The sequence below is a fragment of the Rutidosis leptorrhynchoides genome, chromosome 5 (genome assembly GCF_046630445.1).
Source record: "Rutidosis leptorrhynchoides isolate AG116_Rl617_1_P2 chromosome 5, CSIRO_AGI_Rlap_v1, whole genome shotgun sequence".
NCBI classification, from domain to species: domain Eukaryota; kingdom Viridiplantae; phylum Streptophyta; class Magnoliopsida; order Asterales; family Asteraceae; genus Rutidosis; species Rutidosis leptorrhynchoides.
In genome coordinates this window covers 415,475,114-415,487,209 of record NC_092337.1, presented here as the reverse complement: position 1 = coordinate 415,487,209, position 12,096 = coordinate 415,475,114, and the positions used below count along the sequence as shown (strand labels likewise).

The following is a 12,096-nucleotide window of genomic DNA, read 5'->3' as shown; positions in this document are numbered from 1 at the left end:
GACCTAGTCACCCTTTTTGGCACTTTGGCAAGTTTAGTCCCTCAAGTTTGTAGTCGGGTGCGGGAATTAACCGAACGAATTATTTTAAATTACACGAGAGTACGGGAGATATTATAATCCAATAACGAAAATAGTAAGAACGCCTGCTAACGGAGGGTACGAATCTAGATACGAAGGATATTAATAAAAATAAAAAGACGGACGTTAAAATAATTTAACGGAAAAATGCGGGATGTTACACAAAGCCCAATAACCCCGTCTTAATATTTAGCCCAACATTCACGATTACTTCAGCTCAAATAAGCATAATAATAACTTAAATACCAGACATTAATTTAAAAAGGAGAATTTAGCTTACAGTGATCATTAATCGCGTAATGTTACAGGGACAGAGTTCCGACTTTAAAATCCGTAAAATAACCGTTACATAACCCAAACTAACTATATATATATATATATATATATATATATATATATATATATATATATATATATATATATATATATATATATAATCATTGAGGGAGAGAAAGATGGATCTATATATTCCTTTTTTTCGTCGAGCAGAAGCCTGGTATTTATAAGCATAATTCCTGATTCTGATGCCCATGCGAGTGCATGGGGTTTTAGTGCAAATCTCATCCACTCGCATGGGCTCATGCACTCGCATGGGTTTTATGTCTATTTCCCATGCGATCGCATGGCCGTCAGATCCAGCTCACATATTTTTTGTTTTCTTGCTTGTCGACATATTATTATTATTATTATATATATATATATATATATATATATATATATATATATATATATATATATATATATATATATAATTTATATTAATTATATATATATTATATTATATTCTTGTGCATAGTTGACTTGTAATTTTCACTCCGTTGTCTCATACATTTACGCCCGGTTTATGTCTCGGTTCCGGTTTCTCGAACGTCTTTTCGTATGCTTTAAAATCTTGTACTTTACGTTCCGCAACTTGTACTCTTGTCAATATTTAGATGTTGATCATCAATAAATTGAACCACTTGGAGTTTAACTTGTACGTTTGAGCATTTTGGACGTTTGCGTCTTCAAATCTTCGTTTTCTTCTTTTGTCTTGGCACTTATTTATTTAAACGATTATTACTTAAAAATAGAACAATTGCAACTAAAAACTTTACATATTGGAAGGATATTGCGCCTAAATATATGTTCATTTGGAGCACTATCAATGATAGAACTAATCAAACCATAGCTGAATTTAACGATGAAGGTTTTTGATTAACCAAAACTAATCGATCTGCTTTAGGCAAAATAGCAATGGGCCAATGGCACGTTTTCTTTAAGTACCGTGCTTTATACATCACTCGGTTTGAGTTAAACAGCTAAAACTGTTATAATCATGATAGTGTATGCGACTAGAATCGTAACAGTATACTTAATTTCGTACTTAGAGCAATAATCATCATTTCAGAGTAATAATAATTATGACTATGGAGTTCCTCTAACAAGTACAGCAAGACAAAACATGTCAATGTTAAAAGTTGTGGTATAACAAAAGCATAATCTAATACTCATATATAAAAAAGAACATAAGATAAACCTATACTTTAATAAAATATGCAAAGCCAATAATCACATTCTTATATAACCACTGCAGCATTCTGTATATACAGAAACAAGAAATGAATAAAACAACGACGCTTGAATATTAAGTTTGCACACAATCGGTATAACGCTTTGACTTTTAATGGTTGTCCATTGTCAGTAATACAACTATTGTATATCCATACACAACTTAACAGTTACACAATACATCTTGTCTAAAGCCATATAATATAATTTAAGTATATAATTGTATTACATTGAGTTACCACTCATTGTATGGATGAACCATATTAGCATCAACTTATAATATTGTGAATTGGATTTACCAGTACAGTTGTTAACATTATATCTATTCTACTTATATGAAAAAAATGTATCAACATCAATATGTTGATTCTGCCATATCATACTCTAACTTACAAAGCTTAAATCGTACGCAGTAACAAAAGTTGTAAGCATACCTTGTGTTGTGACTTGTAAGCATTATCACCAATAATCTCCACAAGAACACACACCATCTTCAAACTTATGAAACCTATTAGCATCTCTAACCAAAAATACCTTCTTTAATATCTTAGATAAACCCTTTATAAACTCATGACAATCCCCGCAAACTCTCAAGTTTTTGAAAATTCTAATGCACCGTTTTTCATCATTTTCGACCCCATCATCATGAACCAACACGAGCCCGATCGCCAACTTCTCGCTGTGAACCCTCAAGCTCTCCTCCCTCGATTCCTCCTCTACGTCGTGCAATGAAAACCTAACTTCGGAAGCGTAATGCACCTCCTCCTTCAACCGTTTCTCAATTTCCTTCAACTTTTTGTGTATTCTTGGTGTTAATGGATGTCTTTCGTCTCCATTGTAGAAAAAGTGGATTGCTTTATCGATTTCTACCCAACTTTGACCACCTACTTTCTTTAACCCCTTGACCTTGACTTTATTTCTAACACGCTCACTCTCTTTCCAAAAACCAGCATCAGCGTATATACTCGACATCATCACATAGTTTACAGGGCTTACATCATCCATTTTTAATAAAATTTTTCCAACTTCACGACCCATTTCCAAATCGCCATGTACTTTGCAAGCACTAAGCAATGTCTGCAAGATCCCTGAATTCGCCTTAACGGGCATGTTCCTAATAAGATCTCGAGCTTCTTTTAAACGCCCAGATCTACCATAAAGATCAACCATACATGCATAATGTTCCACATTCGGCTTAATTACAGGGTCATTACATAATCTAGAAAAGTACTTTTGACTCTCATCGAGTAGCCCTGAGTGGCTACAAGACGATAATACAGCCAAATAAGTCACCCCATCAGGGGCAATATTGTCCATCTGCATGTTCTCAAAGATTTGTACTGCTTCTTTTCCCAACCCATGTTTGCCATAACCGGTTATCATGATTGTCCAAGATATCACATTCTTTTTATGCATTTCGCGAAACAAATTATCAGCATCCTCTATTAAACCACACTTGAGATACATATCCATGACCGAATTTGCCACCGAAATGTCTAGACCATACGGGACTTTAGTCGAGTAAGCGTGCATCTGCTTTCCTTGTTCAACAAGTGCAAAATCTGCAAACACCGCCATCACACTCGAGAGAACAAGCCCATCAACCGGAATATCGCTCTTTCTAAGAGCCCTATATGACTCCATAGCCTTCGATAAATTTCCATCTTGAGCATAGCCTACAACTAACGTCGTCCAAGATATCACACTCTTCCTTTCAACTCGATCAAACACTTTTTGCGCATCACATAAACACCCACATTTTGCATACAAATCAACAAGTGATCCAGAAAGTATAGTTTCTTGTGACAACGGGGAACCGTTAGAAATAATAAACCCGTGAATTTCCTTCCCGGCCCGCAGTTCCCCGATACCAGCACAAGCTTTTAACATGCTAGTAAAAGTAAACTCATCGGGTACTTTTCCTTGTACCTGCATTTCCTTGAACAATATCAACGATTTACTACCATTATGTCCAGCTGCATATCCTGCTATCATCGCGTTCCAAGTGATCAAACTTCTCTCAGGCATTATATCAAACACTTTCGCCGCTACATCAATCCTTCCACATTTTGAATACATATCAATCATCGAATTACCGACCACATGAAACCATTCAAAGCCTGTTTTACAACACCACCCATGAATTTGCATACCATTCTCAACAACACCAACCAAACCACAAGCTTTAAAGTTAGTAGAAAAAGTGAACTCATTTGGTTTCATCATCGAACTCCCCATTCGACATAATAGTAATAACGAGTTCCGGGCGAAGCCCATATTTAAGTACCCACACATAAGAGATGTCCAAGAAACAACATTTCTTTGAAGCATTTTATCGAACACCTTACATGCCATTTCAATCTTGCCACATTTACCGTACATATCTATGAGGTCATTGTTGATCATCGTATCAAACGCATAACCGATTTTCAATGATACAGTATGGACCTGCAATCCCTGTTCTAAATTTAAATTCTTTGAGCAAACCCTCAAGAGCTGAGCCAACCTTTGCCTCTCATTCATCATGAAAGAACTCATCTTCCTAAAGTAATATATACTAATGAACTTCTTCAATTTAATGTTCCTACATCGTTAGTTTTGAGTATTGATTCGAATACGTTGCGTTAGCTTGCGAATATGTGCTATATGTTCAGAATATTATATCTAAGATTTTGATTAGTAGAAATGAAAAGGGTAATTTTGTAAACTGGAATTAAGGAATGATAATGATAATTATGATGTAATTATACTTATATCATTTTTTTTTTTTTTTGATAAACCATTTATTCATATATAAAACTAGATTTAGGAGCTCATGCGTTGCACGACAGCTTAAAAAATTAGTATTTGAATGCGTTACTATTGGCACGAATTACCTCGGATTACCTGTATTAGAAAATGATGAAAGCTAGAATTAATGAAACTGCACTGCTATGATCAACTCATTATATTTTGTAAAATGTTTTGTGGCAATGTACAACATAATTAACACAATATGTGTAATTCAAATAGGCAAGATATTACTATATATAGTTAAACTTGTATTTTAGCTATTAAATGAACAAATTAATATAGTCATTTGGCAACGATATGTTTAGCTTCTGCAACAGAATTTAGAACGGGTGAAGTGTCTAAATGGTGAACCACATCACTTTAGTAGAGCTACAACACAAGTTAGAGCATCCATTTGCGCTGAATACATTTCGACCTACAAAGAAAATAGAAGTGTAAGTTAAGTCTCATCGAGTAATAAAACTTGAGTAATATCACAACATGGTTATACCATTTGTGCGTCATAAAAGTTGGCTATTACATGTTGATGCATAAATAAAAATCTTACATCCTCTTCGTAAATTGCCATTCTAATCTTCAAGCACTTGTGGAGGGTCAAAGAATGTAAAGAAACATTTAGACTTTTCTTTACTTGTTAACGTTATTTGATCCCAAACTAGACTTCTTTTTTGTAAGGTCTTTTGCGTTAACAATTCAATGCTAGTCCTGTAATGTACCAACGCAACACGTGGTTAAGAGATATGTACGATATAACCGTAGATCAAGTTAACCATCACGCTTAATGACGTACATATATATTTTAGTAAATATTTACTATAATTGAAACAAACTCAAAATTCTACAATGAAGGGAGTAATGTCTTCATATTACTTAATTACCTGGTCCTGATCCTTATTATACATAACGAATGAGGAAATTTCGAGGTACATAAGCAGTGTTCAGTGTTCTGTTCAAAATTCCCCTATAAAAGAAAGCAACCAAACAAAATTAAGGCTTTAATGCATCTTAAATAGCAAGATAGTAATAATAAAAGCTTTAATAATGACGGTTAGAAGACCCACCCATTTGGTCACCTCCAATAAGATAAATTTAGATGAAGCGAAATTCTAATACATAGTCTCTTTATTCAGATATATAAACTTACGATGGTATTGCTCGTGTAATCAAAGGAAAAGTTGATTCGTAGGTGGTATCGAAGTCAATTCAAAAAACATTGCAAGGGCATCAAAAACATTGTAATATGCTGGTAGCCATCTGGTATTCAATCATAAACCCCAATGCCTCTTCTACTTCGACTATCCGATCACAACTGTCTCTTACGGTCCTTCCAGAGATGCCCTCTTTATATTCTATATTCTTCACGGAACATGTAGACAAATTACTTGGATAACATAACAAAATAGGTATTCTGACAAATCAAACAATAGTACTAAAATCTGCATTTTTATGTATAATAAATTTTTATTTTTTTCTTAAAAATATAAATTACAACGAATGACCCGCCGCGATACCATCGAACTTAATTTCAAAAGAAATGCATAATCTACCAAATCGAACACTTCGATTATTGTTTTTACTTTATCTTCTATAGAGTATATAATTAACAGGAGTTATTATATGGAAAAATATACATGTGTCAATCAAAAAAATGTCTGAGTGGAACAGTAGATTCGGCGCTAAACGATAGTCCCCAAAATATGACTTTCAGTTTGGCGAGCTCAAATAGGTTGTTGGTGCGGTTACTTTGTTTTATGAAAAAATCAAAGACGCCGCTTGTTTTGAGTTCTACAATTTCTTGCTTAAGCAAATCCACTATAATACTGAGTTTTATTATTGCATATCTCTTCTCTTCATCCTTTAGTATCGACTGCTCCGCTTGAATCTTGTTTTCTTAATTCATCGTACCAATTTCTTTAGTTTCTTGATCAGAATGAGTATCTTCTTCTTGTTGTTCAAGATCATCAACAACCACAAAATCCGTTCACCTGAATCATAATCATAGAGACACATTAGTACTAAAATTATAAATCTCAATAGATTGGTTTTAATGGAGACACATTAGTACTAAAGTTATAAATCTCAATAGATTGGTTTTAATAAATGAAAAACAAAACATGAAAATTTGCAATAGATAGTTAAGTTGTAACACCCAAACTCGGCATGGAAATGAACGGTGTTAATTCATAATAATTCAACACTAATACTAGTTAGTCTAAAAATACAAATAATAGAATGAGTCGAAAAACAACTATAATTGTCATTACAAAAATAATCTAAAGCATAATCTTCAAGGTCTTCTAAGTCACACTCTCAGTCCCCGAATCAACCCTGGTTACCTGCCGTAGAAGAAGAAAAAGAAACTACGGCTGAGCCAAATGCCCAGTGAACGGATATATAATATAATAATCTAAATAAATATTTTATTTAAAAACAAACATAGTTGAAAGGAAATAAAACGTATTAAAAAGTATATTTTCAAGTCGACCAAAACCGAATGATATAACACTGACAATTTTATAGTTTCGAAAAGATCAAATTGAGCTCCTACAAAACGCATACGTTTGCATGTAAAGTCGCAATAACCCACATACAACCGCCAGACAATTTTGTACATAGGACTTGCAGATCCAAATGTACCCTATAAATGTGCACCCTACAATGTGAAATGGTGTGCAGGCACAACACAACCACTCACCCTACCGAATCCAACAAATCCTACAAATCCGTCAATTCCACAATGTCACATCTCCGGTGCCACCAAAAGATGTGAGTAATAGCTCAAAACAACACAAATCAAGATCATATCATAACAAACAAAAAGTAGTTTCATAAAGCATCAGTGGTACAATAAGTCATAAACAAAATGAATTGCCTTGAAGTATAAATAAGGCTCAAAAGTATATTAACACAACACACAAATTCATATAGGATACGCAAAATGAATCGATATGAATTAAAATGATGTTTGATTAATTTAAAAATAAGAATCCGTACCTGAAACTTTTGGAGACTACTAAATGTATTGCACTTGCAAAAATTAATCTCCTAATATCATTTTAGCACTTCTTGATATATATATATATATATATATATATATATATATATATATATATATATATATATATATATATATATATATATATATATACATATATATATATATTCCATGAGGTCTTAATCATTTGTTATGGATTGTGGTTTAGTTATAAAGCTAATATATTATATATTATATTATGAGTGTATGGTTTATATATTATATTATGAGTGTATGGTTCACAACTTGAGGTAAAAGTTTAGAATTGAGCTGTAAAATTGTATACATACAATTCATAGCAACCGACATTTTCTTAAAATATATTACTATTATCTTTTCCTTTAATTTATTAAACCAACTCTACCCCATTTCTATTTAACTATTTTATATTCTAGGATAATAGATTTATTTATTTTGGTCAATTGAAATTTACAGATTTATTTTCCAAAGTAACACTATCTTTTTTTTTTAATTAATCATTATTACATTACAAATATTAATATATTTAAGTATTATATCTTTTAAACCCATTGCTCTTACGAGTACTATACTAGTTACAACATTTATGAATTATATTATATTATAATATAATTCTAATTTTAATCATTATTATAATTAAATATTAATTATTTAAAATTACGGGTATTACAACTCCACCTCACTTAAAGAAATTTCGTCCTCGAAATTAAAGTTTATAACTAATTTAGTATAAAAACTTTCGGATATCACAACTCCACCCCACTTAAAAATTTTGTTCTCAAAATTTTAAGACAAATCAATTTAATAAAAATACATATTATAGTTTAAACCTAAAGAAACAAGAATTGTTAGCAAAGTGTCGATATATTCTAAAAGAACTTTCACAATTAAGAATAAAGTGACCTATTCTTAAAATCTAATCTTATTGACTTAACATAATTTTCATAACGGTTACGGAAATGAGACATATATAAGAAACAATAAGGACAGATTTGAAACGCTCATAAGGTGGTCGAAAAGGAATGAAGAGAACGTTGCCTAAAATAAGCAGAATGATAACCCACCCACTCTCACAGGTCAAGACCTATTCGGTTTCTACAGGATTGAAGCCTAAGCTCTGATACCAATTCTGTAACACCTCAACTCGGCATGGAAATGAACGGTGTTAATTCATAACAATTCAACACTAATACTAATTAGTCTAAAAATACAAATAATAGAATGAGTCAAAAAACAACTATAATTGTCATTACAAAAATAATCTAAAGCATAATCTTCAAGGTCTTCTAAGTCACACTCTCAGTCCCCAAATCAACCCTGGTTACCTGCCGTAGAAGAAGAAAAAGAAACTACGGCTGAGCCAAATGCCCAGTGAACGGATATATAATATAATAATCTAAATAAATATTTTATTTAAAAACAAACATAGTTGAAAGGAAATAAAACGTATTAAAAAGTATATTTTCAAGTCGACCAAAACCGAATGATATAACACTGACAATTTTATAGTTTTGAAAAGATCAAATCGAGCTCCTACAAAACGTATACGTTTGCATGTAAAGTCGCAATGACCCACATACAACCTCCAGACAATTTTGTACATAGGACCTGCAGATCCAAATGTACCCTACAAATGTGCACCCTACAATGTGAAATGGTGTGCAGGCACAACACAACCACTCACCCTACCGAATCCAACAAATCCTACAAATCCGCCAATTCCACAATGTCACATCTCCGGTGCCACCAAAAGATGTGAGTAATAGCTCGAAACAACACAAATCAAGATCATATCATAACAAACAAAAAGTAGTTTCATAAAGCATCAGTGGTACAATAAGTCATAAACAAAATGAATTGGCTTGAAGTATAAATAAGGCTCAAAAGTATATTAACACAACACACAAATTCATATAGGATACGCAGAATGAATCGATATGAATTAAAATGATGTTTGATTAATTTAAAAATAAGAATCCGTACCTGAAACTTTTGGAGACTACTAAATGTATTGCACTTGCAAAAATTAATCTCCTAATATCATTTTAGCACTTCTTGATAGTAATGAAACATACAGAAAGGTTTCATATATATATATATATATATATATATATATATATATATATATATATATATATATATATATATATATATATATATATATATATTTCATGAGGTCTTAATCATTTGTTATGGATTGTGGTTTAGTTATAAAGCTAATATATTATATTATGAGTGTATGGTTTATATATTATATTATGAGTGTATGGTTCACAACTTGAGGCAAAAGTTTAGAATTGAGCTGTAAAGTTGTATACATACAATTCATAGCAACCGATATTTTCTTAAAATATATTACTATTATCTTTTCCTTTAATTTATTAAACCAACTCCACCCCATTTCTATTTAACTATTTTATATTCTAGGATTATAGATTTATTTATTTTGGTCAATTAAAACTTTACAGATTTATTTTCCAAAGTAACACTATCTTTTTTTTAATTAATCGTTATTACATTACAAATATTAATATATTTAAGTATTATATCTTTTAAACCCATTGCTCTTACGAGTACTATACTAGTTACAACATTTATGAATTATATTATATTATAATATAATTCTAATTTTAATCATTATTATAATTAAATATTAATTATTTAAAATTACGGGTATTACATAAGTCGACTTGATACTTGATTTTAAAAGATATATAATTGTTTGAAAGTTATATGAAAAACAAATTTAGAGATGACACTTGAAGAATGAAGATCGGTAAGTTGATAATTAACTATAACCCAAATCGGCACCTTTATAGTAACTGGGTCAATATGAAAGAGAGATTTCGGTAACTTGCGTCATATGAACATAATTTCTTGATGAGATGCGTTGAATTTTTTCATCCCCCTTTATATATGCAGCTTAGTAGATGCAATGCAAGCTCATTTTTTGAATCCGAGACATCACTTCTTTAAAACTCTACAGCAGTTTCACAACCGCCAACATCAGAATACACTGTTCGTAGAAGGTCTGACATATAAAGGTGATTTTCCAAAGTCTATGATAATGGATAATAGCAAGTACAACAGTTTACCTGAACATTAAAAAATGCTCATAACCTAGCAAACTGGTAATCCCAAAAGACCCACATTTCTTAGCTGCAACAACAACAACACATCATGAGCCATCAGTCTCAGAAGACTAATGATGGTGATGCTAATAATAATGGGTAATATAGTTGTATTGACTTCCTATTAGTTGATACTTGAATAGTAGTAAGGTTTACCACCTGTTATATTTCCAAGTAGTTATTGTGTAAATATTATTGAGTAACAATCAACATTAATTTTTTGGAGAATTCATATAAATTTATATATATTATAAATAAGAAGAGACCAATTAAAAGCTATTTCACATGTCTAACATCAATTTATTTAAAATGCTTCACCTAATCCACATATGATACCTCAACTGTTGGACCACGCAGATGCATTCGTAAAACTAATCGGTATGTACATAAGCGCCTCCTGTTATCTGAAATAATAAGCATGTATATAACAATTAGATTTTGATTTTGAATGTAGTATAAACACAAAAGTAATATCAGTTTACACCCCTTACTTGATGATAATATTATAATTGAAAGAAGATGGTATCGATTGAGATGAAATAAAATTTCAAAACACATATATGATCGGTAATCAACCCCTTAATTGCTGATGGAAATCATAATCGAAATAAGATAAGATGAATCAATTGATGTCTTAGGGTTTGCAGCAGATGGATAGGAGAGGATCCGTAGGAGAAGAAAGATGGGGGAATTCTTCGGCGTGTTTTTTCATTCGTGATTTGAGATGCCAGCGTGGATTTTCTCTTGATTAATTAGTGGTAATTGTGATTAATTAAGGTTTTTACACATCAGCATTTGTGATTAAGAAGTAATTAAGGAGTGCCAAATAGGATTAAGGTTCACGATTTATATGTATAGAAAGATATATACAGAAGGATTACAGTGGCATGGTATATCATGCCTGGAACGAAAAACACAACTCGACTATAAACAGAATATACACATACTAAACTAATCAGGAGATCGATGACATCGTAATCTTTTTATCCTACTCCTGTTCGATTATTGTTTAGACGTTCGAAAGCAGACGATGGATTTATCAACCATTGGTTCCAATCGATTCGTATTTTGTTTGTCCGTTTCGAAATCCATTCGTAGCTTTTCACTTGAATATCGTTGAAGAGAGTTGCGTTCGAATGAGTTGTGTTATGAAAGATTTTTTGGTTACGATTCTTCCATATTAAGTAACCACAAACTCATTCCACTGCTTGCCATATCGATTTCCCGATCGGTCCCCCTGAGTAGAAGCCTTCCCCATTGAATAATTCGCTAACACTGGTTCGTGAAAATCCCCCTAAATCCCACCATTTGTATAGATTTTCCCAAATATCAAAGGCATACTTGCAAAATACCAACGCGTGGTCTGTTGATTCTAAATCTTCATCACATATTGGACATCTTATTGTATGGAGATCTATACCACGATTGTCGAGTTCAACCCTTACCGATAACCTTCTACGTTTGGCCCGCCACACGAAGATCCCAATCGATTGAGGTAGCAGTCTATTACGATCAGTTTCTTGTGGAGAA

At 32.1% G+C, this 12,096-nt stretch overlaps 1 protein-coding gene across 1 annotated transcript; it reads right to left on the bottom strand.

Annotated features, from left to right (window-relative positions):
* Nucleotides 1-1,864: 1,864 nt before the first annotated feature.
* Nucleotides 1,865-4,277, bottom strand: LOC139848235 (putative pentatricopeptide repeat-containing protein At3g15130). Its single transcript, XM_071837963.1, has one exon. The coding sequence runs from the start codon at nucleotides 4,165-4,167 to the stop codon at nucleotides 2,089-2,091; it is 2,079 nt and encodes a 692-aa protein (XP_071694064.1). The 5' UTR covers nucleotides 4,168-4,277; the 3' UTR covers nucleotides 1,865-2,088.
* Between the last annotated feature and the right edge of the window lie 7,819 nt (nucleotides 4,278-12,096).

What these genes read in the sequence shown, in the direction of transcription:
- LOC139848235 (XM_071837963.1), bottom strand. Translation starts at nt 4,167, where the DNA reads ATGAGTTCTTTCATGATGAATGAGAGGCAAAGGTTGGCTCAGCTCTTG.